At 40.8% G+C, this 27,906-nt stretch overlaps 2 protein-coding genes across 2 annotated transcripts; one reads left to right on the top strand and one right to left on the bottom strand.

Moving 5' to 3' along the window:
* On the bottom strand, positions 1,253-10,104 carry GON7 (GON7, KEOPS complex subunit homolog). The gene is made up of 2 exons (XM_005695341.3): positions 9,801-10,104; positions 1,253-3,385 (listed from the first exon to the last, which is right to left on the bottom strand). Exons 1-2 carry the CDS (start codon positions 10,006-10,008, stop codon positions 3,294-3,296), a joined length of 300 nt encoding a protein of 99 aa, XP_005695398.2. The 5' UTR covers positions 10,009-10,104; the 3' UTR covers positions 1,253-3,293.
* Positions 10,028-27,702, top strand: UBR7 (ubiquitin protein ligase E3 component n-recognin 7 (putative)). Its single transcript, XM_018066307.1, has 11 exons — positions 10,028-10,412; positions 12,294-12,427; positions 13,028-13,088; positions 14,166-14,261; positions 15,441-15,494; positions 15,864-15,969; positions 18,110-18,318; positions 18,489-18,638; positions 19,153-19,315; positions 20,892-20,953; positions 25,454-27,702. Exons 1-11 carry the CDS (start codon positions 10,263-10,265, stop codon positions 25,544-25,546), a joined length of 1,278 nt encoding a protein of 425 aa, XP_017921796.1. The 5' UTR covers positions 10,028-10,262; the 3' UTR covers positions 25,547-27,702.

The raw sequence follows: 27,906 nt of genomic DNA on the forward strand, positions 1-27,906 counted from the left end.
TCTTAAAGTCTTGCTTAGGTATCCTTACTCATTCTGATACTATTTAAAAAAAACTCAGTCCATTTTCTTTTAGTACTTTTGTGAGTTTGTGTTTTTTTTTAAAATATTATTTTATACACTAAAAATCTTGAATCTACTCGAAATTATGTTCAAAGTAGTGAGAAAATAACCCAACTCTATCACAAAAACTAACCAACTTGTTTCTCATTTGTTATTTTACAAATATCCTCCAATTTCTATAATAATTTTACATGCTTATCTTACTATATACTTAAGTATGCAAGATGAAATCACAAAATGATCATAATTTCCCCAAACATGTTAATTTATTTGTAACTACCATAGTTACATAATTGCAAACTCTAGTACAGTTTTAACTTGGTGCTCCGTTGCCCACCAGGGTAAGTTCAAACTGGAATTTCTTGTAATCATTTTATCACAACATAGTGGTTGAAAGTGAGTTAAAAAGCCTATGTTTTCAGGATGTTTTGTGTATGTGCCTTACTGCAGTATGTTATCATATCTTATACGTTATCATATCACTTACTGCAGTATGTTAGTGCATCATAAAAAATGATACACTATGTTTGTAAAATGAATTAATTATATTGAGGAATAGGTGTAACTTTAATAGGCTAAATAGGATCTAGATAAAAGTACTACAAAATAAACTGAGAGCTGCAGATGTCTCCAACCGACTGTCCCATTTGGAAGAAAACATAAATTCTATTTTCTTAAAAATACAAGTCTTCTCAATAAAAGTTTTTTAAAAATTGAGCAGCTTGAAGAAATAATTCTAATAAAGTACACTTCATAACATGAGGGAGTCAATACAGGGGGCTAGGCTCCACAGAAACACATAGTATGAGGCCTAACATCCCAGAAGCCAAGAAAGTTCTGCTGGAGGAAATGTTTGTTCAAACTTCCTAACTAATATTGTAGCCAAGCAACAGCAACCTATTATAAAAAAGTTCTTGTCCTTGGTCACAGAACTTTATTGAAGTATTTCTTAATGTGACACAAAAGCACTGACTTTTAGAACACACATCTATTTGTATATGCCCATGTATTTCACATTTAGAACTCCATGTTTCATATTTTAAAAGATTATCTCGGTCTAGCATCAAGCTTATTTTTAGGTAGGATTGTGGGGTTGACTTTCTTTTATGAAAGTAAAGTTGTTTACTTTTACTAAAGCTGTTTCAGACATTAACTGTGTCCTGTATGTCTGTGGCTATTGTTATTACCTTTTAAAGGCAGCAGATTAGAAAATCAACAAGGCATTTCTCTTATACTGGTTCTTCAAACTAGTCCCTCACACCTTCAAAACCTTTTTTGTCATACATGTGGCTCACTTATGAAGACAGTATTAGAATCAGAAAAAGATCCATCAGACTTATAACCCAGACCTCCAAACGACAGACCACAAGCATGAATATCTTGGTATTTCTTCTTTATAAACATATTTACTAAACAAAGGAGATAAAATGTTCAGAAGCAAAGTTCAGGTATTACTTTAAAACTATGAACTATTGTAATTTCACAGGTTAAGGTTTTGTTTTTTTAGTTTGGCTGTGCCGGGTCTTAGTTGCAGCACTCGGGATATTTAGTTGCAGAGTGTGCGATTTAGTTCCCTGACCAGGGATTGAAACCAGGCCCCATGCATCGGGAGCTTGGAGTCTTAACCACTGGATCACCAGGGAAGTCCCAAGTTTTTCTAAGGAATGTATAAAGATAAAAGATTATTGTAAATCAGTAACTGACCTGAAGTTCCAATAGCAGAGACATATCACAAACTAAACAAACAAGGTAATTTCTGACCATTTATGACTTTTTCTAGTTGGTATTGTTTTAATTACATAAGAGTACTTGGTAGAAGCCTGGTATTCCAACTAAACAATACTATAAACATATAAAAAGGTGTGTAAATTCAATTTCCTTAATACCATGTACTTTGTAAGCTACAGATTTCAGAATGTGTAATTGTGAAAGTACTATGGTAATCTTTTAAAGGCTGTGTGTATAACCCAGCTCTGCCAGTAAGTTCTGTAACTCAAGGAAAATATCTAAGATTCAATTCATCTCTGAGTAAATCATATAATCTATAAGATTACTTCCAACTCTAAAATTCTGTGACTGTTTGTGTTTCAATAGCTACCTGTTACTTGATTTGATTCCCTGTAGTTTAGCCATCAAAATGAATCAGGAAACATTTATATGCGTAGTAAATGAAAAATATCTTAGTCCCTCTGACAAGCAGAAAAGGAATACATACATACACACATTTTAGGAATATATACATATATGTATTTAAAGGATCTGATAGTTCCTTGTTAAGCAAAATCAAAGTCTGACTACAGAATGACATGAAATATCTTAAGTTACAGTCAACACAGGTTGCTTACCTAAAGACTTATACCTGTGTTAACATAAACAGCGTATCACCAGCATAAAAGCACACCCCAATTTGACTCTCTTAAGGTACAAGTTAACATCTATCTGTTGAGTGGTATCATCTCCAGAAGTCTGTATATTGAGTTCAGGTGTGGATTCAAGATTTTCTTGGGTCTCTCTCAAGGGCTCTCCTTCCCTTCAATATTTCTCACTATTCCCATTTTCCTTCTATGTACATGGAATTGCCATTCTTAAATTTAAATTAACTAATAAATTTATTTGGCCGCACCAGGTCTTAGTTGTGGCATGTGCACAATCTTCAGTCTTCATTTCGTCATGCTGGGTCTTTAGTTGTGGCATGCAAACTCTAGCTGCAGCGTGCAGGATCTAGTTCCCCGACCAGGGAAGGAACCTAGGCCCCCTGCATTGGGAATGCAGAGTCTTAGCCACTTGACCACCAAGGAAGCACCTGCCATTTTTAAATTTAACACCTCATTTTCATCACTTGCTCATGTCAGTTCCTTGAAATGTTATTGTCCATAAACCTTGACATGTATTTTCATAACAGAAGCAGAAGCTAAAACATGTGGACACCACACAATTTAATCCAATGGGTATTTAAAAAGTATAAAGTAAGAATTCAGTTGCCAACTTACTGGATATCACACATTATTAAATGTCTAATTTCCATGATCTGAAACTGACTTCTCACCCAAGAAAAGGGATTCATTTCTATGCATTTATGTCTTTCTTTGATGAACACAGAAAAGTTTCCTCTTTGACAAAACTGTCCCAGGGCAAAAAACAAACACTTTCCAAATTAGAGCACAAGTTCCTTAAATGTCAGTGTGTGGTAAAATAAAATATGGTAGCAGTCTCTTAAATTTCATAAAAGCTAGTTAAGATGGTTTTTGCCGTTTTGCAGATGGTCCATCTGAATTAGTTCTGTTATCAGTGTTATTTTCATCTTCTGAATCATCTTCATCATCACCTTTTAAAACAAATATTTGTTGTATGACAATATGTTCAGTCGTTGAAAGAAATATAGATAGCTAAAATGGTTGATAATGAGACCATTTCACTTCAGGGATTAATAAAACAATGCACATATCAAATCAGCAATATGTACAGTTAAAAAGACTGCAGGAATTATGATGCTTAAAACCTTTCCCATCTATCATTTTTCTTGGGAGATATAATTCATACACCATAAAATTTATTTTCAAAGTGTACAGATTATTGATTTAGATAGTCACTAGGTTATAAAACCATCACTACTAACTCTAGAATACATTTCATCTTCCAAGAAAGAAATCTCATACCAATTAGCAGTCACTTCCCCTTCCTGGGTCGGGAAGATCCGCTGAAGAAGGGTTAGGCTACCCACTCCAGTATTCCTGGGATTTCCTTGTGGCTCTGTTGGTAAAGAATCCACCTGCATTGCGGGAGACCTGGGTTCGATCCCTGGGTTGGGAAGATCCCCTGGAGAAGGGAAAGGGTACCCACTCCAGTATTCTGGCTTGGAGAATCCCATGGACTGTATAGTCCATGTGGTCCCAAAGAGTCAGACACGACTGAGTGACTTTCACTTTCACTACCCACTCCAGTATTCTGGCTTGGAGAATCCCATGGACTGTATAGTCCATGTGGTCCCAAAGAGTCAGACACGACTGAGCGACTTTCACTTTCACTTCCCATTCCCCTTAGCCCGTGGCGACCACTAATTTACTTTCCTCATTTAACTTATATGCAGAGTGTACCATGAGAAATGCTGGGCTGGATGAAGCACAAGCTGGAATCAAGACTGCCAGGAGAAATATCAATGACCTCAGATATGCAGATGACACCACCCTTATAGCAGAAAGAGAAGAGGAACTAAAGAGCCTCTTGATGAAAGTGAAAAAGGAGGGTGAAAAAGCTGGCTTAAAACTCAACATCCAAAAAATGAAGATCATGGCATCCAGTCCCATCACTCCATGAAAAATAGATGAGGAAACAATGGAAAGTGAGACTTCAATTTCTTGGGCTCCAAAATCACTGCAGATGGTGACTTCAGCCATGAAATTAAAAGATGCTTGTTCCTTGGAAGGAAAGCTATGACAAACCTAGACAGCATATTAAAAAGCAGAGACATCACTTTGACAACAAAAGTCTATATAGTCAAAGCGATGGTTTTTTCAGTAGTCATGTATGGATATAAGAGTTATAAAGAAGGCTGAGTATCAAAGAATTGATGCTTTTCAACTGTGGTGTTGGAGAAGACTCTTGAGAGTCCCTTGGCTTGCAAGGATATGAAACCAGTCAATCCTAAAGGAAATCAACCCTGAATATTCACTGGAAGGACTAATGCTAGGCTCCAATACTCTGGCCATCTGATGTGAAGAGCTGACTCACTGGAAAAGACCCTGATGCTGGGAAAGATTGAGTGGAGGAGGAGAAGGGGACAACAGAGGATGAGATGGTTGGATGGCATCATTGACTCAATGGACATGAGTTTGACAAAACTCCAGCAGTTGGTGATGGACAGGGAGGCCTGGTGTGCTTTGGTCCAAGGAGTTGCAAAGAGTTGGACATGACTGAGCGACTGAACAACAACAAAAGTCTATTTTCTTACCCCTCAGTTTTGTCTGTTCTGGACATTTCATATAAATGAATCAAAATATATGGCCTTTTGTGTCTGCCTTCTTTCACTTATGCTTTCAAAGTTCATTTACATTGTATAGCATTTATCAGTACTTCATTCCTTTTTGTTGCTGACGAATATTCTACCGTATGGATACACATTTTGCATATCCACTCATAAGATGATGGATATTTGTGTTATTTCTACTTTTTAGCTATTATCAATAATGCGGCTATGAACACATGTGCATTTGTTTTTATGGGAACATGTTTCCAGCTGTCTTGGGAGAACTTGGAGTAGAACTTTAGGACTAGAACTGTTGGGTTGAATGATAATTTTACATTTAACTTTTCTGAGGAACTATTGAAGTGTTTTCCAAAGAAGGCACCCCATTTTACGTTTCCACCAGCAACGTATGAGGGCTCCAATTTCTTCACATCCTAGTCAAAACACATGTTACTGTTCTTTACAATTATAGCCTTCCTGGTGGGTATGACACGCTATGTCATTGTGGCTTTGATTTGCCCTTCTCTAAAAGCCAGTGATGTTCAGCATCTTTTCATGTGCTTACTGGCCATTTGTATATCTTATTCGGTCAAGTTTTCTGCATGCCTGGCAATTGGATTGTCTTTTTTGGTCATTATGATAATTTTTTTTTCAACTGAAGTATAACTGACCCACAACACTGTTAGTACCAGGTTTATAACACCATGACTCAGTATTCCTATACAGAAAAAATGATCACCATTTGTCATTTTAGTATTGCATTCTATCACTTTTGTAATATTTACATTAAAAAAATTTTCTATTTGTTAATTGAGATATGATTCATATAAGATGAAATTCATCATTTTAATCGCTATCATTTTTTTTTCCTGGGCTGCACCACAGGGCACGAGGGATCTTAGTTCCCCAATCAGGGATCAAACCCGTGCTTCCCGCAGTGGAAGCATACAGTCTTAACCAGTGGAGCGCCAGGGAAGTCCCTCTATCATTTTCAACAAAGGAAATTCAAACTGAAACTCCTTGGGGACTTGATTAAACATACAAAAGCATGTCCTCATATATGAAGCTATTAATGACCCATTATTAGCAGAAAAAGTAGAAGTTATTTTTCCAGAAAGCCATTTTTTAAATGGCTCCATCTGTACCTGTCCTTATTCCAATGACAGTATTTTCAACGGTTTAGAGAGGATCTTTTGGAGCCAAGAACCAGGACTTCGTGCTGATGGAAACAATCTACTGTCTGAAATTCACATAATATTCTGAGTTGGTTCTATCATATTATCTGGCACTATCAAGATGCAAACAAGATGGAAAGAAAAGGAAAGTACAGTACATTTTAAGCTCCTCTACAAAGGAGTTAAACCTTCCTGATCACAGCCTTGTCATGGTGAAGGGGCTTGTGTTATTCAATGAAGCTGCAAGCCATGCTGCGCAGTGCCACCCAAGATGGATGCGTCATAGTGAAGAATTCTGATAAAACATGGTCCACCGGAGAAGGAAATGCCAATCCACTCCAGTATTCTTGCCTAGAGAACCCCATGGACAATATGAAAAGGCAAAAAGATGACGCTAGAAGATGAGCCCCCAGGTTGGAAGGTGTCCAATATGCTACTGGGGAAGAGCAGAGGGCAATTACTAACAGCCCCAGAAAAATGAAGCAGCTGGGGTAAAGCGGGAATGATGCTTAGCCATGGATGTGTCTGGTGGTGAAAGTAAAGTCTGATGTTGTAAAGAACAATATTGCATAGAAACCAAGAATGTTTGGAAGGTAAACTGGACACAGTCAAGAAGGAAATGACAAGAGTGAACATCAACATCTTAGGAATCAGTGAACTAAGATGGACAGGAATGGGCGAATTTAATTCAGACAACCATTATATCTACTACAGCGGTCAAGAATCCTTTGGAAAGAAATGAAGTAGCCCTCATAGTCAACAAAAGAGTCTGAAATACAGTACTTGGGTGCAATCTCAAAAACGAAAGAATGATCTCAGTTCGTTTCCAAGGCAAACCAGTCAACATCACAGTAATCCAAGTCGATGTCTCAACCACTGATGCTGAAGAAGCTAAAGTTGACTGGTTGTATGAAGACCTACAACTTCTAGAACTAATACCAAAAATGATGTCCTTTTCATCATAGGGGACTGGAATGCAAAAGCAGGAAGTCAAGAGATACCTGGAGAAACAGGTAAGTTTGGCCTTGGAGTACAAAATGAAGCAGGGCAAAGGTTAAGAGTATTGTAAAGAGAACAGCTGGTCGTAGCAAACACCATTTTCCAATGACCCAAGAGACGCCTCTACACATGGACATCACTATCTGGTCAATACTGAAATCAGACTGATTATGTTCTTTGCAACTTAAGATGGAGAAGCTCCACATAGTCATGATCTGGAGCTGACTGTGGCTCATATCATGAACTCCTTATTATAAAATTCATGTTTAAATGGAAGAAAGTAGCGGAAAATCACTAGGTCATTCAAGTATGACCTAAATAAAATCCCTTATGACTATACAGTGGAGGTGACAAATAGATTCAAGGAATTAGATTTGCAGACAGAGTGCCTGAAGAACTATGGATGGAGGTTTGTAACACTGTGCAGTAGGCAGTGACCAAAACCATTCCAAAGTAAAAGAAATGCAAGAAGGTAAAGTGGTTGTCCAAGGAGGCTCTACAAAGAGCCGAGGAAAGAAGAGAGGTGAAAAGCAAGGGAGAAAGAGAAAGATATACCCTTCTGAATGCAGAGTTCCAAAGAATATTAAGGAGAGATAAGAAGGCCTTCTTAATGAACAATGCAAAGAAACAGAAAATAATAGAATGGGAAAGACAGATCTCTTCAAGAAAATTGGAGACACCAAGGGAACATTTCATGCAAAGACAGGCATGATAAAAGGACAGAAATGGTAAGGACCTAACAGAAGCAGAAGAAATTAAGAGGTGCCAAGACTACACAGAAGAACTATACAAGAAGTCTTAATGACACGGATAACCACAATGGTGTGGTCACTCACCTAGAGCTGGATATCCTGGAGTCTGAAGTCAAGTGGACCTTAGGACTATGAACAAACCTAATGGAGGTGATAGAACTCCAGCTGAGCTAATAAGAATCTTAAAAGATGATGCTGTTTGATATGTCAGCAAATTTAGAAAACTCAGCAGCCGCCAGAGGACTGGAAAAGGTCCGTTTTTATTCCAATCCCCAAACCGTATGCAGGTCAAGAAACAACAGTTAGAACTAGACAGGAAACAACAAACTTGTTCAAAATTGGGAAAGGAGTACATCAAAGCTGTATATTGTCACTCTGCTTATTCCAAGCTGGATGAAACACAAGCTGGAATCAAGAGTGCCAGGAGAAGTATCAATAACATCAGATACACAGATAATACCACCTTAATGGCAGAAAGTGAAGAGCAACTAAAGAACCTCTTGATGAAGCTGAAAGAGGAGAGTGAAGAAGCTGGCTTAAAACTCAACACTCAAAGACAAAGAAGATGGCACCCGGTCCCATCACTTCATGACAAATAGAAGGGGAAAAAGTGGAAGCAGTGACAGATTTTATTTTCTTGGGCTCCAAAATCACTGCAGACAGTGACTGAAGCCACGAAATTAAAAGACACTTGATCCTTGGAAGGAAAGCTATGACAAACCTAGACAGTGTATTAAAAGCAGAGACATCACTCTGATGACAAAGGTCTGTATAGTCAAAGCTATGGTTTTTTCAGTAGTCATGTACAGATGTGACAGTTGGTCCATAAAGAAGGCTGAGTGCTGAAGAATTGATGCTTTTGAACTGTGGTACTGGAGAAGACTCTTGAGGGTCCCTTGGAAGGCAAGGAGATGAAATGTTAATCCTAAAGGAAATCAACCCTGAATATTCATTGGATGGACTGATGCTGAAGCTGAAGCTCCAATAATTTGGCCACCTGAGGCAAAGAGCTGACTCACTGGAAAAGACTGATGCTAGGAAAGATTGAGGGCAGATGGAGAAGGGGGAGACAAAGGATGAGATGGCTGGATGGCACTGCAGTTTAAATGTACCTGAATTTGAGCAAGCTCTGGGAGACAGAGAAGGACAGAGGAGCCTGGTGTGCTACAGTCCATGGAGTTGCAGAGTTGGACACAACTGAGCGACTGAACCTCAACAACAACAATAGGGGAAGTAAGCCCTGATTCCAATATTTAGTTCTTAGGTTCTTCAGCTCAGGGTATTCAAGACAAGACTTAAGAATACAGTGAAAATTTCCATTTCTGCTTTCAAACTGCACCTACCACACTGGGAAATGAAAGGAGTCCCTGACAGTGAAGCCTTGTTCATCTGAAATCTATTCCAATCTTCAGAACCTGTTCCTATTCTGTAATAGATGGCGGTCTTCCAAACATATTTGTAAGTTCACGCCTGGGAAAATTCCTTTCCATCCTTCTAAGCCCAGCTTAGAAGTCATGCTCTTTCTGAAGCCTTCTTGGGTTCTCTAGGTTTGCAATAGTTACAGAGAAGCCTAGGGTCATTCCTTCTACTCTTTAATAAGAATGTTTGTCTGTCTAATCTCCCAGAGTTCCACAAGAACAGGAACTGAGTCGCATTCACGTCATTCTTTCTCCAGAGTTCAGCCCAGTGACTGGCACAGGGCCGTAGGCGTTCAGTACGTTTTTTTGTGTGACATAAATGAAAAGAGAATCGTGAAAAGCAGTCCTGCTAAATGAGTCCAGATACAGGCCAAATTTCTCCGGGCGCCCCTGCCCGCCCTCCTGTCGCTCGCTGAACCGTCTCAAAGCTCACCGTCCAAGGCCTCGTCGGGAGCCGCCGTCCCCCGGTCCTGTGCTTCCGGCTGTACCTGAGAGCCGAAGAGCTCAGTCACCAGCTCCCTCATCTGAGCCACACCGGACAACAAGCTCTGGAAAGGGTCGGTGACGCCCGGCGCCTCACAAGGCACCCGCAGCTGCTGTCGCTGCCCTTCCAGTCCGATGTACTCGCCCAACAGCTCCATAGCGACCGCTACGCTTCAGGAGCGCGCCACAGTGAGTCGCCACCGGAAACGGAAACCAGCCCGCCGCGGGCGCAGGCGCGAAGAAGGGAGAGGCTTGACTTCCGTTTGTCGGAAGTCGCTCCTCCCCCTTCCTTCGCTCCCTGTCTTTGGGATTGGTGTCTGGCACCGAAGCCCCGCCTCCTCCGGCCCCGCCCCTCGCGGACGCTTTTCCCGCCTCCGCCGGGGCCGATCGGCGGTCCGGGTGACAGTTGAGGATGGCCGGAGCTGAGGAGCCAGCTGGGCGACAGTCGGAGTTGGAGCCCGTGGTATCGTTGGTCGATGTACTTGAGGAGGACGAGGAGCTGGAGAATGAGGCTTGCGCCGTCCTGGGCGGCAGTGACTCGGAGAAGTGCTCCTACTCGCAGGTGGGCGCGCGGCTCGGCCCTCGCCCCCGCTGAACCTCCCTTTCCCCACCCGCCTTACCCTCTCTCTTCCCGCCGGCCGCGGCCGGCACCGTGTGGTGGTCCAGCGCAGCTGTTGGTCGTAGGCTTCCCCATCCCAGGCCCAGGTGCCCTTTTACACTTAGTCTTCTGAGCCCCTTCTAACCTGTGGCCAGCAGGACGCCCCTCCTTTCTCGATTTTCCTCTGTCAGGCCCCCGACGTTTCTCCGGTTTTGGCCCCGGAGCAGCTGCTCTTTCCTTCCTTCCTCGTCTCTTCTCTGTGCCCCGGCCGCTTTTCACCAAACCAACCCCGTGACCTTTCACATCCTGAGTATCTTTGTCCATACTTTTCCCATCCTGAGTATTTGCTGGGTACTAAACGGAAGAGTCAAAGAATGAAAGGAGAGAGCTCTGGGTTTGAAAATCTCTCCGCGTAGGCTGGACTCCTGGACAGCTGGTCCTCTGCAGTTTAGTTTGACAAGTGCTAGCTGTTTTTTTTTTGGCTAGAGGAAGCAAGTACCACGTCTCTCTGCAGTCGGCCCCCCAGGGGGATAGAACGGAACCCGAACAGCTGGTGGCACTGGCAAAGGAAAGGAGGGGAGGAGAGATGGCATTCGGAAGATGGTGGGAACAAGGACTGGAGGGGGTGTGACGTAGTGTTTGGTGACTCATTCTATGTTTCTAGGTTCAAAAATGGAGAAAGGTGGGTAGAAGAAAACTAATGAGAGATGGTACTTGATAGGAAGAAGGTTATCTTCCAGGCAGGTGGAGTGGAACATTGCAGGATGGGGAGAGAGACATAGGGTCTTTACGTGGTGTGGCTTGAGATCACAATACCAGTTGTCATCAATGACCAGTTGAGTTTACACTGCAAAGTGGTTAGATTTTTTTTTTTTTAATACACCTGGCTTCAGAGGTATTTAATGTAGGCTGATATTTTAAAACCTTTGGTCGCCACTGGAACAACTTTTTCTCTGTTTGCCTTTTTTAAAAAAGCCTGTAAGTTATTTTTGAAACGTAGATTTTTAAAACAGACTTCCTTAAAAAAATTTTTTTGTATTGTTGTAAAATATGTGGAAAAGTGCAGAAACCATGTATAAGTCTTGGGAAAGCAAAACTGAAAACACCTGCAGGTACATACCACACAGATCAAGAAATAGAACATTACCAGCATCACAGAAGCTTTCCTGGGACTCCCTTCTTCTCAGAAGATGGCAGCCATTATCAGGATTTGCTTTTCTCTCAACTTTTAATTTTGAAATGTTTAAAGTCTACAGTTAAAATGAAAAAATAATATTATGAACACCTGTGTACCTTCACATATATTCACTTTTTAATGTTTTACCACATTTGTTTTCTCTTTTACTTCTTCACTGTAATACACTTTGTTTTTGTTTCCTGAACCAGTTGAAAATAAATTTCAGACCATGACACTTCAACTCTAAATATGTCAGCATACATCTTAAAATCAAAGGGATTCATTTAATGCGCTGGTTTTCTCTTTGGTGGAATCACAAGCATTTTCCAAAATTAAAGTATGATTATTCCTTACATAAGCTTACACACATTCTCCTGTATTTTCATGTGTTAAAAATAGTTAAGCAGACCGGTTTATTCACAGCTGACTAAAAATGTTAACTTCTATCATTTTGAGAAAAAGTTATATGAAACGTGTGTGAAACCTGCAACAGTGTTTTGGTATTCTATTGTATATGCTTTTTTATTAGTCTCAGTGGCTTTTACAGGAAGATCTTGACCACAGATAATCTGATCTCAGTTATTTCTCAGATCATAGTGTGGGCACTAGGTCGCTCTGCCAGTGTTTCATCAGTTTCCGGTCTTTTTCCATTTTGGGGCTGTCTTTAGGGTTCAGTAAAGAGACAAGCACTGTATGCCTGCAGTACCTGCACTCCAGAGGGAGAAGAACCGGCAGGAATTTGCCTGGCTTGCAGTTACGAATGTCATGGAAGTCATAAACTATTTGAGCTGTACACGAAAAGGTAAACTGGTCAGAGATTGATGCTGGATGCTTTTCAAATGTTTAGATTCTTTTCCAGTTGCACTTTTTTTCTTAATCATGTTTTTGCATTCAAAGTAGTTGTGCCCTGGTAAAATTTAATGCAACTGTTTTATATAATGTAATCAGAAAGAACAGTTTTTCCAGGGGACCTTTTAAAATATAATTATGAGGCAAACTCAGACTACTCCTGCTATCCTTCCACTGTTTTATGTGTGGGTGTGAGATACAGATATTTGTCTTTATGCATGTTAATTTCTTGGAGAAGGAAATGGCAATCCACTCCAGTATTCTTATCCGGAGAATTCCATGGACAGGGGAGCCTGGTGGGCTACGGTCCATGGGATCACAAAGAGTCAGACATGACTGGGCACACAGCGCACACATGTTAATTTATAGAATTATTAAATCTTTTATTGTAATATGCTTGGGAAAATTGCGGGTTGGATACATGATCAACAACTAAGTCCAATTTTTAGATCCTAGAAGCTAATTGAAAGGGAAGAGGCTATGATATGAATGTAAAGAGTAGTCTTTAGACTTAGAAGAAAAATTAAAATTGGCTCTTCCTCCTTTCTTTCAGAAATTTTCGTTGTGATTGTGGAAACAGCAAGTTTAAAAATTTGGAATGCAAATTGTTTCCTGTAAGTAACCACAGTAAACGATAAATGCATGAAAAGTAGCTAAGATTTGTATTTGTCCTAGGGGATAAAACCAAGAATTTTCAAAAAGGAAGTTCTATGCTTCTTTGCCAATGGGCAAATCAATGTTAGACTGTACCCCAGTGTTTTATTTGTTGGAAAGCTAAGTAACCTGTTCAGAGCCTACCTATAAATTGTAATTAATATGAAAGGTTTTGGGGGTAGTGTTCTAAAGTGATTCAGGTTCAGTTGTGTTGATTGTGCTCATGCTCTAAGGCTTTTTAAAGAAAAGGGTAAGACTTTTAAAACAATAAATAAAACTGGGCAATAATGAGCATGGGCTTTTGCAAAAGTTTTTCACTGCTTTTTGGATAATAAAGACTATCTTCTACAATAACTTAAGTGAAATACCAAAAATGAAACAGAAAATAAGGGACTTTACAGTGTGTGAAGTTGCTCAGTCGTATCCGACTCTTTGTGACCCCATGGACTGTAGGCTCCTCCATCTATGGGATTTTCCAGGCAAGAATACTGGAGTGGGATGCCATTTCCTTCTCCAGAGGATCTTACCCACACAGGGATTGAACCCGGGTCTCCCGCATTGTAAGCAGATGCTTTACCGTCTGAGCCACCAGGGAGGTCACTTTACAGTATTCAGTCCTAATTGCTAAAGTTGTCATGCTCTTTCCCTCCTTTAAAGATTATTTTTAGACAACTTCTTTGCCTACTTTTCACCTCCTAGTAATTTGGGGGCTTTGACTATCATAGCTGGCCTTAAGAAATATTTTGAAATTCTAGACCAGTGTCAGCTTCCATAGGTTGATAGTTAATATTTATGATTCATTCTCCCCCAATTGGTACAAAGAAGGTATAGAAAATAAATTTTATTTTTCCCTTGTATCCTGGAGAAAGTATTACTTATAAAGTAATAAATTTTTTCCTTTGTACTTTGAAGACTAACTTCCAGGGGAGGGAGGGGATACAGATATTTAGTGCACAAATTTATTGAATGCATAAATTCCATGATGCATGAAATTATAAAGTTAGGCCATGTTTTATATTGAAATTAATATCTTTCAGGACAAAGCAAAAATAAATTCTGGCAATAAGTACAATGACAACTTTTTTGGATTGTACTGCATTTGCAAGAGACCCTACCCTGATCCTGAAGATGAGGTAAGAGATTTGGAGGTCAGCACCAGGACTGTGTCATCTCCAGCCTTCACTTCCCAGCCTCTTGTCATATTTGGCCCTTTAGCTGTTCAGCAGGGATTTAGGGATTGTGAAAGTATTCTAGATTTATCCCTTCTTATGACTCTGACCTGAAGCTACAAGTAGTACAGAGCCCAACTATTTTTCTCTTTCTTACATCATGAGAAATTCTGGACAGGACTTTAGCAAGACCAGAGCTTTTTTCCTTTTCCCCTCTCTTTGCCTGCCTGTTTGCTCCTTTTCTCTGAATACTTTCCAGAAAATGACCTTCAACTCCTCGCATTCCTGCAAGAAAAGAAAATAGGGTGCACAAACTGGATTCTCTTAGAAACTTCAGTTAGAGGTGTATGCAGAATTTTAAAAGAATTGTTGTTCTTCCTCATTCCTGTACCTTCTTACCTCCCAGACATAACCACTGTTAACACTTTTGGTGTATATATTTTTAGACCTTTTTCTGTGCACATATAAGTGAGTGAATGTGTGCTTTAATTTCTAGTTTCCTTTTCTTTTGACAAAGGCAAAATTCTGTAATTCACTGTGCAACTTGCTACAATTCACATTACCTCCCTGGGCCTGGGTTTATGTGTGAAATGAAAATATATTACTTATTCATAAAGTTTTGTGGGAATCAGATAGTAAGTAACTGATATGAAAGTTTTGATAATTACTCACAAAGTGCTTATCTCAGTGTAATCCTTTTATAACCCCAGTTCATGGGGAAAGAACTTCTTTGACCCTTTGAATTGCTGTTTCTCCCTGTCTCCTTGACTTTTTGCATGTGGTTAGTGACCCACTCCAGTGTTCTTGCCTGGAGAATCCCAGGGATGGTGGAGCCTGGTGGGCTGCTGTGTGTGGGGTCGCACAGAGTTGGACACGACTGAAGTGACTTAGCAGCAGCAGCAGTGGCCTTACAGAATTGGTAGAGAATTATTTAATATCTGATTCTAATGTGTGCCAGAGTTACTTTGAAATTCCAGAGTTCGTTGTCAGTCAGTTCAGTCGCTAAGTCATGTCTGACTCTTTGCAACCCCATGGACTTCAGTACAGCGGGCTTCCCTGGAGAAGGGAATGGCTGTGTTCTTGTCTTGAGAACCCCATGAATTCACTGTAACCATTAACAAACAAATTGCTTCTCTATGTTAGATTCCAGATGAGATGATCCAGTGTATAGTCTGTGAAGACTGGTTCCATGGAAGGGTAAGAAGAGCTTTGACCTTTTAAACCGATTGTCTTTACAAAAAAGAAAAGATCTTGTCTTTTTTTTAAAAATATTTATTTATTTGGCTGAGTCTGATCTTAGTTGTGGCATATGGAATCTAGTTTCCTAACCAGGGACTGAACTGAAGCCCTTGGCATTGGAAACACAGAGTCTTAGCCACTGGGTCACCAGGGAAGTCCCAAAAAGATCTTGTCTTTTGGAATTAAATTATATTTCACATTATCACTGCTCTTCTAAAAAATACTACAGATATGATCAATGTACTGTTGCAATATTTTATAAAATAATGAACTTTTTGGACAACTTGGTGATCACAAGGAAAATAACTTGGTTTTCTGTGTTCACAGCATCTTGGCGCCATTCCTCCTGAGAGTGGGGATTTCCAAGAGATGGTGTGCCAGGCTTGTATGAAGCGCTGTTCTTTCTTGTGGGCTTATGCTGCACAGCTGGCAGGTAAGAGTCTCTGTGGAGTTGGCATGCCTCCAACCTGGGCCACGATACAAATCAGTACAATTTGTTCAGTATCTAAGTTTTAGCTACTATGTTTTTCACTGTGTACTTTTACTTTATTTTATGGGGGGAATGGCTAACAAACAATGCTGTGATAGTTTCAGGTAAACAGCAAAGGGACTCAGCCATACATATACATGTGTCCATTCTTCCCCAAACTCTCCTCCCATCCAGGCTGCCACGTAACATTGGACAGAGTTCCATTTTTAAGAGACTCTGTGGTGTAGAAAAAAGTACAAGATCTGTTCCTTCTCCACAAGGTGCTTATAGATAGATTGGGAGACTGCCAAGAACCAATTTGTACTTAAATGGCATGATGCAGAATATGGATGAGACCAGAATTGGAGAAAATGGAGAAAGCAGTTTTTAAGGGGATTTTGGAAGATAACAGAGCCCAAACAAGTTGTTCTTAAATATAAAACATGCTATTGGTCGAGGAGGAGGTGGTGACAGTTTGTCATCTAATGCTTTTACTATACTTAAGAAACTGACCCCAAACCACTAATTAGTAATGAATGTTCTTAAGTATGAAATATTTTCAGTTCAGTTCAGTCGCTCAGTCGTGTCCGACTCTTCGCGACCCCATGAATCGCAGCACCCCAGGCCTCCCTGTCCATCACCAACTCCCGGAGTTCACCCAGACTCAGGTCCATCAAGTCAGTGATGCCATCCAGCCATCTCATCCTCTGTCGTCCCCTTCTCCTCCTGCCCCCAATCCCTGCCAGCATCAGAGTCTTTTCCAGTGAGTCAACTCTTCACATGAGGTGGCCAAAGTACTGAAATACCTTATTTTACTCAATGTTATATGTGTTCATTTTTTAAATGGTAGTAATTCGTAGTATCTGTTCTGGCCTCATAATTTCTTGCCCTTCTCACCTTTAGCGAACACTTCACCATACAAACCTCGAGCAGCATCCTATGTTTTTGTTTTGTCTCCAAGTTCTTGTACTTGGTGTGTCCTCTTTCTGTTCATATGCTTTGTATGTGTGTTTTTAAAAAAATTTATTTATTTTTAATTGAAGGATAATTACTTTATAATTACCATGTTGGTTTCTACCATACATCAGCACAAATCAACCTGATCATATCCTTTTCAATTACGTCTCACTTTCGGCTGGACCTGAATCTTTTTCTCATTCACTGGATTTTCTTAACCCTTCCCCTCTGCCCCTTCATTTCCTTCCCTGTCAGCAGATGGCCTCATTTCCTAATAAACTGAAAAGCCATCCTCCATTGTGAGTTCCCTTGTCATTTCTCTGCTCTCTGTCATTTCTGTCTCTGCAAGCGTCCTTTCTAATTTCCTCCTCACATAAAGAAAAGCTGTTGTTTTTGCAAAACTACCCTTCTCCTGTGTTTGCAGCTAAATATCTTCCTATTGCCTTTTGCTTCTTTGGTGTCCCTGGGTCTTTAACATCTATAGTGTTTTCCTTTCTCATTTACATATAAAATGTTTAAGGTAGTGATTGATATATTTTTTTTAGCTCTTTTTTCCAGATGGTTTTTTTTTTCTGTTCTTGGTTCACATTTTGTTTTTTACTAGAGTGTAATTACTTGACAATGTTGTGTTAATTTCTGCTGTACAGTGAAGTGAATCAGCTCTGAGAGGCTCTACAGTGTCTGTTGCACATGCATGCGTACTCAGTTGCCCAGTCGTGTCTGACTCTTTGTGACCCCACAGACTGTAGCCTGCCAGGCTTTGTTCATGGGCTTTTCCAGGCAAGAATATTGAAGTGGGTTGCCAGTTCCTCCTCCAGGGCATCTTCCTGACCCAGGGATTGAATCTGCATCTCCTGCATCTCGTGCATTGGCAGAAGATTCTCCACCACTGAGCCGCATATATCCCTTCCCTCTTGAACCCACCCTTCCCACCAGTGATTGATATTTTTAAATTTTCCGTTATTTGACACTTTAGAATAGGCAGGCATAACCTAAAAAAGTGTTATTTCCTTTCTCATTATTCCAGAGATTAAGGTTAACTCTCTCCTTTTCCAGATTCTGAAGTATTTTTTAATCAAACTTAAGTATTTCATTGTCTCACTGGTGTGGATATGTGTGTGTATGTGTGTTTTCATTGAACGTACAGTAACCAAAGTAACTACTGAAGATGATGGGTTGGTGCTGAATGTTGATGGAGTAGGTGATCAAGAAGTTATCAAAACTGAAAATGGAGCTCATCAAGATAATGCCCTTGAAGAGGATGTTCCAGAACATGGAAAGGCTGTTGTGAAGGAAGTTAAAGCAGAGCAGACAAACGAACCATGTACCAGCTCTAGTTCTGAATCTGATCTCCAGGTAACAAAATGAAATCTGAGCTGTAAAATAAAACTTAAGCAAAATTAATTCTGTAAGCTATGTAGCTTTGGATTTCAGTTGTACCTTTTGCCTAAAAGAAATCCTTTTACAAAATCTAAACTTTGAAAACGATGATAGTTTAAAATGCACACTTCAAAACTTAATTTCAGAAAGCATTTCAAAATCAGCGTCTCAACACAGAATCACAGTCTGGCTGCAAACTTCAGGAGCTTAAAGTTAAGCAGTTTATAAAGAAAGACACTGCCACCTATTGGCCCCTGAACTGGCGTAGCAAGTTGTGTACCTGCAAAGACTGTATGGTAAGTACCAGATCATGTTCAACATTAAGTGTTTTGTGGACAGATGCCTAAAATAAGAACACCTGGAAAGTTTATTTATGAAATTGATATTAGAGTATAGGGAACGTAAGTTTTTTTTTAAATGTTAAGCAAATTTATGAATTAGTGTTTGCAGTCTGAATGTTTATGGAAGCAATTAAGAACGATGCAATACTTCTTATTTACTTATCTTCATTTCAGTGGAAAATAGCTTTTCTATATCATAGAATTACTTGGAAACACAAATTTCTTGAAAGTTACAGTAAGTTGGTTTTTAAATAAAAATCTCTTAGATCATGCAGTATCCATTGGAAGTTGGGAGATTTCTAAGAGAAATTTGGGCAGAAAGAATAAATCCTTCAAGCAACTGTGCTGAAAGGCTGGGGTTTTTCTGGATATTAGAAAACTTAAAACAAATTTTTGGTGATTCTCATGAGATCGACTTTCTGAGAATGACATACAGTTCTAATGGGGAAACTGGTTTTATTTTTTAAAGAAAATGTATGGCGATCTAGATGTCCTGTTCCTGACAGATGAGTATGACACAGTTCTGGCTTATGAAAACAAAGGCAAGGTTGACCAGGCAACTGACAGGAGAGACCCTCTAATGGACACCCTTAATAGCATGAACAGAGTCCAGCAAGTGGAACTTATTTGTGGTAAATATTGTTTGTGAAAATTCATAAAGTTCATGAAGTTTCCTTCACCATTAAAAAATTATATAGAAGGAGAACAACTAAAAATGGTTTAAATTTGGAATTGTATAGTAAGCCTCACTTATACTTGCTTGATTGTAACATTGCTGAGTATTTAGCTACCATTTCCATTGAGTCAGGGTTAAATGCTAGAATAATTGCATGCTTGAGAAACCATAACATGCTGTTTTGATTAAGGGTAGATGTGTAAGTATAGAATAAGAAGAAATCAATTTCTTTTTCCATTCATTGAAACAATTTTCATTGAACATTACATGCCATCTTTTTGACAGTGTTGAGATGCTTCAGTGGTTCACAGGAAACCCACTAGAGGGGAAAATATTCCCAAACCCTTAATTGCAGGCTTTTACATTTTTTCCCCCAGCATGCCCAACTTATTTTTGTGATTTCTGTCCTGGACAGTTTCTACTCGGATGCCACCACTTTTGTACCCCTTTTTTGACAATGGTTATTTCTGTCTTGCGCATGTAACTATTTGATTAATTTCCTTTTGCCTTTATTAGACTAAAAGCTTTTTGGGGATAGAGTATATAACTTGAGGGATATAACCCTCAAGTTTCCATGTATATAATACAAATTGTTAAGTGAGATGAATTTTAAAACTTAATGTTTGACAAGTCCAAGATACTTTAGCACTAGAATTACAGATGGGAAACCTTTTAAAAAATTCTCAGCTGTAGTAACAGATTTTATTTTCTTGGGCTCCAGAATCACTGCAGACAGTGTCTGTGGCCACAGAATTAAAAGACGCTTGCTCCTTGGCAGAAAAGCTATGACAAATCTAGACAGCATATTTCAAAAAGTGGAGACTTTACTTTGCTGACAAAGGCCCATATAGTCAAAGCTATGGTTTTTCCAGTAGTCATATATGAATGTGAGAGTTAGACCATAAAGCAGGCTGAGTGCCAAAGAATTGATGCTTCCGAATCATGGTGCTGGAGAACACTTGAGAATCCCTTGGACTGTGAGGAGATCAACTAGTCAATCCTAAAGGAAATCAACCCTGAATATTCATTGGGAGGACTGATGCTGAAGCTGAAGCTCCAGTACTTTGGCCAGCTGATGCAAAGAGCCAACTCATTGGAAAAGACCCTGATGCTGGGAAAGATTGAGGGCAAGAGGAGAGGGGGCAGCAGAGGATGAGATGGTTGGATGGCATCACTGACTCAATGGACATGAGTTTGATCAAGCTTCAGAAGATAGTGAAGGACAGGGAAGCCTGCCATGCTGTAGTTCATGGGGTTGCAAAGGGTTGGATAAGCCATAGAGACTAAACAACAGTCTTTTTGGGAGTGGGAGTATCTGTTCCTCGCGGGTTTATTTAATGAAAAAGGGTTCCCAGATGTCAAAGTGAGGGAATTGGGGAGAAATTGAGAACAAATTTCTGTGCAGATTTCACTTGAAAAAAAATAGATAAACTATTAAAATACTCAGATATTAATGGTCAGGGAATCTTTTGTTCCTAAATGCAAATGGATTGTCTGAAGTCTGTGTCCTTTGCTTTGTTGTTTTGTTTTAGAATACAATGACTTGAAGACTGAACTTAAAGACTATCTCAAGAGATTTGCTGATGAAGGCACAGTAAGTAGAGTTAACGAATTTTAATCATAGCCCTGTATGTTTTGAATAAAGTTTCTTTTTTTTTTTGAAGTGCAGTTGATTTACAGTTTTATGTTACTTTCAAGTGTACAGCATAATAATTCAATATTTTTATAGGTTATACTCCTTTTAAAATCATTATAAAATATTAGCTATATTCCCTTGGTGTGTGTGTTTGTGTGTATATACATACAATATCTTTTTTAGCCGTTCATCTCTTGATGGACACTTAAGTTGCTTCCATATCTTGGTTATTATAAGTAATGCTGCTCTGAACATTGGGGTGCATGCATCTTTTTGAATTAGTGTTTTTGTTTTCTTTGTATATATACCTGTGTGCTGTGCTGTGCTGAGTTGCTCAGTCGTGTCCAGCTCTTTGAGACCCCATGGCCTGTAGCTGGCCAGGCTCCTCTGTCCCTGGGGATTCTCCAGGCAAGAATACTGGAGAGGGTTGCCATGCCCTCCTCCAGGGCATCTTCCCAACCCAGGTATTAAACCCAGGTCTTCCGCATTGCAGGCAGATTCTTTACTGTCCTGGATATATACCTAGAAGTAATTAACTGGATAATATGGTGGTTCTGTTTCTTTTTTTGAGGGGCCTTCATACTATTTTCCATATTTCATTTTCTCTGATCAAAAAGTTGACTGAGAGTGTAGTACAGGTGGAGGGAAGGGAGATGAATAGTAGCGAAACACCACCAGACTAGCCACGTTAGGAGTCCTGCCCAAGCCTCCAGATGAGGGATGGAATAGTCACCCAGGATCTTGAGAGAGCAGTGGTAGCTTAGGAGGGGCCATTGGATTGGCCATACTGATTCTCCCAGTCCTGATCATCCAGCAGGATTTCTTAGAGGAGGAAGCAGAAATGACCAGTCAGGAAAAAAATTTAAGTCAGACCTCTTTTCTGTGATTTGGGGTTCTATAGTTTAGAATAAAACAACTTGATAATTGGGGGCTAAAATATTTGTCTTGCTGGTTAGGACAGTCTAACAGCTTTTAAGAGTGACACTCTATAATGTGTAATCTTTTTTTTTTTAATTCATTTATTTATTGATTTGGTTCTGTCAGTCTGAGTTGTACTTTTGTCTACTTTCAGCACGTGGGCTTAGGTGCCCACCTGGGCATGTGGATCTAGCTCCTTGACCAGGGATCAAACCCACATACCCTGCATTGGAAGGTGAATTCCTAACCACTGGACCAGTAGGGGAGTCCCTACAGTGTCTAATCTTGTAAAATAGTTCTCCAGATGAATTTTCAAATACTTCCTAGCTCTTTACTACTCATATGTGTTTATGATGGAATTTTTTTCTAAAATACTTTCCTATCTTCGAAAGGAAGATATAAAATAAAACTTAACTTTTCTCTTCATGGCCTACAGCTGTCCTTCTGGACAGTAAATGTTCTGCTCTGCTACCGCCAGACAGACTAACGAAGTCAGACCTGGATCTGACAGACACTTAGGACATGCCCTGAGACTTGCTTTCTTGGGAGAAGTCTTTGCAGGCCGAGCACTTTCTCATCACTGTGGGAAGGACTTGTAGCTGCCTGGATAGCTGGCACTGCTGCCTTGTGGCAGAATGAATTGTGGAGTCTGAGGGTAAAGAGCCTTCTGGAATGGTTTTCTCATTTTTAGAGAATGTTCCTCATTGTCACTGTTTATGTCCTTTTGTTTCCCAGCAGCTCTTAACTGTCAGTTATTCTCATTTCTGTTGCAGAGGCTGTCCTCTGCTTAATGCGCCCTCCGCCTTCTCTCACCGGCACTGCAAGCGTCCACGGGTGTAACTGTTCTAAGCTCTGCACTGTTAGTGGCCGTTCCAGGTCTCCCAGCTGTGTCAGTCAGCAGTGTCAGAGCGTGCACTTGTGCTGCTCCTTCTGTGTAGTGTGTGGTTGCTGTGCTCATTATTGATTTTGTTTCACACACACTTAAAATTACACACAAGAAAAAAGTAGGTGTGGTGTCTTTTGCTTTTCACATTTGAAACAACTTTATCCAGAGTATTCACACGTGTCTTCAACATATGGATCTTTGTTATCACTGGAGCCACTCTTAATGAGTCTGAGGTAATTTTTAAATCCTATGTGATGATTTGAAAGACAGAAAAATTCTTTATTGTTTGTTTTCAATATTACTAACTAGATCTTTACAAACACCTTAAGTTGTCATAAAGCTTGTCTGCTTTGGTTGTGTTTGTCCATAATATGGTCTATTTTTTGTTTGTTTCCTTTTTTTTCTTTTTCGTTTTCATAATAAGGTCTAGATGTTGTCAAATAATGGCCTGCCCTTTATTTAATGTTTGTGTCTGACTTAAAAAAGAAACTTAGAAACTACACATTTTCTGAGACAAACCAATAAAATGATTTTATTATTGGACCCAAGTATTTTTAGGGCTTCTCCAGTGGCTCAGCAGTAAAGAACTGGCCTGCTAATATAGGAGATGTAGGTTCGATCCTTGGGTCAGGAAGATCCTCTGGAGAAGGAAATGGCAACCCACTCCGGTATTCTTGCCTGGAGAATCCCAGGGACAGAGGAGCCTAGCGGTACACAGTCCATGGTGTCGCAGAAGAGTTGGACACAACTTAGTGGCTTAATAAACATATTTTTTAACATTTCTACTGTTTCTGTTGGCTGTGACCATTTGAGGAGGTCTGGAAACTAAAAATGACACAGTCTGTAGTTTGTGGGCTCTTAAGTCTCCTCCTACTGCATCCTTGCCAGAGAAATGGTTGCCTTGCCTTGCCTTTCAGTGTTTAATATCTGTGATCTAAGCAAGGGACAGAGGCTTCACGTCGGAACTCCCTAGCATCCTACCTGTTAGCGTTTGTAAGTGGACATTGCCAAGCCCAGCAGCTCAGCACTCTGAGCCGCGGTGACCTCAGTGTGTGTTGGCCGTCTCCATCCTGAGTCTGTGAGGGCTTCTCATTCCCACTGGTTGACCTCCAGCTTATTCTCAGTGCCTGTGAGGCCAGCGTCAGCTACCAGTCTGGGAGAATACTGACAAAATGGAACTTCTTTCAAGGATTAGTCAGTATCTTACCCCAGTGAGTTATTCAGGTTGGCTTTGCCTCTTGGGGATGTTTGTACTCTCACTCCTGGGGAGAGGAGAAGGAAGTTTTCACTTTACACACAAGTATTTGTCTTCTCTTTTCCTTCTCTTTCTCCTCCTTGGTCCCTGCATTCCAGTGCTTTCTTTTTCTCTTTCCCTCTCTATACTCCACCTTTATTTCCTCATGATAATAAGAATGTTACAAAATTAAAAATCATGTTGGTAACAGTGTGCTGCCTTTGTAATTACACATCTCATCAGGGCTTCCCTGGCGTCCAGCGGTCTGAAAGCAGGAGACATGGGTCCATCCCTGGTCCATCCCTGGTCAGTCGAGGAACTAGGATCCTGGTCAATAAATAAGTAATAAAAAGCAAGACCCACAACAACAAACCTGTCAGTTGTGGCACAAACTCCCTCTTGGAGTAAGCAGGAACTCCTTCCGGGTCATCCTGGTTTAACTTTTTAAATCCATATTCCCCCTTATTTCCTTAGTTTTAATGTTCTATTTTGCTGATAATCATAAACACTTTTGTGTGATGTTCTAATCCTTTTTCCAATAAAATTCAAGATAAATTTCTCATTGTATAACATGGATATTCCATTGACTTGAAAGTACTGCTTCCATAGTTTTTGCCAATTATTTTTCTGTTTATATAGCAAATGTCTTTGATTTTGGACTCCTTCTTTTCTTTTTTTCTTCAGTATAGAGGAGAGAGCACAAGTGTCAAAAAAGCCATCTTTGTTTGCTGGGGTGCTTGTGCAGAACTGAGGGACATTCCCAGGACAGCCGTGTCTCGAGGGAGCACAGTGTCCTCAGGAGACCTCGGGGCCTCAGTGTTCATGCTGGTTCTGTCACTTCTCTTTTCAGCTGACAGTATTCATAGAGAGCCTACTCTGTGCCAGGCAGGGCTTTCACAGGCATTACATCTCATCTGCTCTTCAAATGGTCCTGTTAGATGGGTAATGCTTTCATTTCTCCCTTTAAAAAAAAAATTTATGTATTTGGCTGCATTGGATCTCAGTTGCATTATGCAGGATCTTTCCTTGCTGTGCACAAGCTCTCTAGCTGTGGCGTTCGGGCCTAGTGCTGGACAGTATGTGGAGTCTTAGTTCCTTGGCCAGGGATTGAACCCACATCCCCTGCACTGCAAGACAGATCCCTAACCTACTGGACCACATGGAAGTCCCCCTTTTGTCTCATTTCAATGAGGAACCCAAAGGTGGCGGTGGACCCCACACTCGGCACCAGTGTGCTGTGTGCCTACTATGAGACCCTGACCCAGCCAGTCTGAGCCTGGATGAGCGTGTCTGTGCAGCAGAGAGAGGATAACTAGGCACTGAAATAACCCTCATCACCGATGTTGTTGGACTTGACTGTGACTGTTACAGCTCTTCTGTAATGTGGCTGCCTTTCCTAATCTTTGCTTTCTATCCACAGGTGGTTAAGAGAGAGGACATCCAGCAGTTCTTTGAAGAATTTCAGTCAAAAAAGAGAAGAAGAGTGGACGGGATGCAGTATTATTGCAGCTAGAGAGGAGTGCGGAGCCTTCTATCCAGGCGGGGGAAGACCCACTTCCTGTTCCAGGAATAAAAGAGGCCGCCTCCTCCAGCCTTGAGCTTCCTTCACTCTCCTTAACGACAGTAGCCACAATGTTTATGCTGATTTCACAACCAGCATTCTTCTTTCTGACTCAGCTAAATGCAACTCATTCCACAGACTTGAGCTCCCCTACCCGACCCCAGTCTAGCCAGGGTTATTTGTTCAGAACTTTCAAGAAGTTTGATTTGGTTTTGAAAAAGTAAACTTGTCTTTTTTTACCCCCCCTAATGATTTGTTCTTTTAACTCCCAAGTGTGTCTACTCTGCCGCAGCCTCTGTCTTCCAGGACCTGCTTTGAGGAGCGTTGCAGAAGCCCTCCTGTCAGCTCCACAGGCCCCCTCACCCCTCGGATCGTGGTGCCTTGGGTCAAAGCTTCCTCAAGCCTGGTCTGCTTCCCTCCCTTGTCCCTGTTTCCTGAGGTTTGGTCATGGCCTAGAAGGGACCTCAGAGCTTGCTTCATCTAGGCTGACCCTCCGGAGTTAGGCAGGACTGCAGCTTTTTGGTCTAGATGTGTGTCACAGGCAAGGAGGTTGGCTGATGGCAGGATTGAGGAAGCCTACCTTTGTTACAAATTTTACTAATAAATTTAAAGTGGAAATGTCATTCACAAATCTACTGACACTAGAATATTAGAATTTCAGTACTGTAGTGCTCACAGGGCTTCCTGGAGAAAATCTGCCATTATATCAAGACTAGTCCCTCTTTGCTGCCTAGAAAATAGACCGGGTACTACCCTGTGAAATCTTGGTGGTTTACGAAGTTCTCCGAGTTTCTTTATATTATCAGGGATATTCATAAGCATATATTAAGAATAGACCTATTTTGATATTGTTCTGTTAAGAAAATGTTACTAGAAGCCCAGTAAATTTTTTCCCTCTTAAATCTGTGCTGAAGAAAAAACATACTGGCTTAGCCTACTTGTAAGGAGCTGGGCCAGTGAGTGCCCTGTTCTAGGAGAGGCAGACTGGAGGAGATCCCAGACAAGGCCCCAGGCCGCGCAGATAATGAGCTTTAAGTAAAGAATAGTCCCTAATGTCAGTCCGCAGCTGCATCCCTAATAAGTGTGAGATCTTTTGAAGAACCTCATGGGGTATTGTACAAAAGCCCATATTTGAGGGGATGTCCTTTCAGTTGGTTTGAAGTGTCTTTAAAGCCCCTCAGTCTGTGTGGAAAACACCTTTCAATAAACAAGAGCCCTCAGCTGCTCTCTTCCTCTGGAGGAGCATGGTGTTTCCTGATGGTAGACAACACACTTTGAGGTGTGTGACTATAAGCATTTGAGGCTTTGGGGCCACAAGTGTATATTAATATTTTTTGTGTGTCCAGCAGTCATAAGTACCCACCGATCCCTCAGTATGGTGAACTCGGCCTACAGAAGGCAAAGGCCTTCAAGAAATAGTACAGTTCATGTTTTTCTGCCTCAGACCTCCTAATTGCAGATCCCCAGGAAGAGTGATGTGTGGAGCGGGAAGATCTCGTGGCCACAGGAGAGGCGTGTGTGCTCTGAGCTGGCCTTGCGGAAGGCTGAAGTGGCCAGGGCCAGAGCTCCGGGCATCTCCGAGAGGGCCGCCACCCCCAGCTTGGGAGCTCTCTGTTCCAAGCCTGAGGATTTTTGAACCCCTCTCTGCAAGGTGATACTAGTTGTATACCATTATGGCCTGAAAGGCTCTATCATCTCAGGCATATGATTTAACCACCAGAAAGTTCCTTCCTTCTTATGATAGGTCAGGACCAAGTCTCAGCATCCCTGTGCAGCACAAGCAACCCCCAGTGCTGGAAGGCTTGTTTTAGGAAAGGTACTGTTCCTCTCACGTTAACCAGAAAACCTCTTTTTTTTTTTAAACCTGTTGTTCACAACTAGTTTTCTTATTGACTGTATTGGACCGTCTCTTCTTGTAGAGACTGATTTTGGCCAACATGTGGCAGTTGATATTAATGCATGTTTTATGCAAAATGAGAATACGATATTACTTTCAAGGAGTTCTGGCATTGTATGTGCGTTTTTGTAGAATTGTTACTGGACTTATAATTACATACTTAACTCTAATCAGGTTTCTGTAAAAATTTAAATAAATCAATTCAAAATAGTGGCTTTTCAGATGGTTTCTCGTCACATTTAAGTGTATACGGCCTCCATTTGCAGATGCAGGAACCATGTGAGCCCACTGCGGCAGCTCCATCCGCCCTGGGGCCTGCTCCAGCGGAGGGGCTGGCTCCCCAGTACGATGTGGCCTGATCCCAGGACACACACACACACCCCAGATCTCAGGTCTTGCCAGCAGAGCTCCTTCA

The sequence above is a fragment of the Capra hircus genome, chromosome 21 (assembly GCF_001704415.2).
Source record: "Capra hircus breed San Clemente chromosome 21, ASM170441v1, whole genome shotgun sequence".
Lineage (NCBI taxonomy): Eukaryota > Metazoa > Chordata > Mammalia > Artiodactyla > Bovidae > Capra > Capra hircus.

Excerpts from the sequence above, each read along its gene's own strand:
- GON7 (XM_005695341.3), bottom strand. The coding sequence starts at position 10,008 with ATGGAGCTGTTGGGCGAGTACATCGGACTGGAAGGGCAGCGACAGCAG. Across the intron at positions 3,386-9,800 it reads TCCCGACGAGGCCTTGGACG|GTGATGATGAAGATGATTCA; the intron begins GTGAGCTTTGAG and ends TTGTTTTAAAAG.
- UBR7 (XM_018066307.1), top strand. The coding sequence starts at position 10,263 with ATGGCCGGAGCTGAGGAGCCAGCTGGGCGACAGTCGGAGTTGGAGCCC. Across the intron at positions 12,428-13,027 it reads TTTGAGCTGTACACGAAAAG|AAATTTTCGTTGTGATTGTG; the intron begins GTAAACTGGTCA and ends CCTTTCTTTCAG. Across the intron at positions 15,970-18,109 it reads TTATGCTGCACAGCTGGCAG|TAACCAAAGTAACTACTGAA; the intron begins GTAAGAGTCTCT and ends TTGAACGTACAG.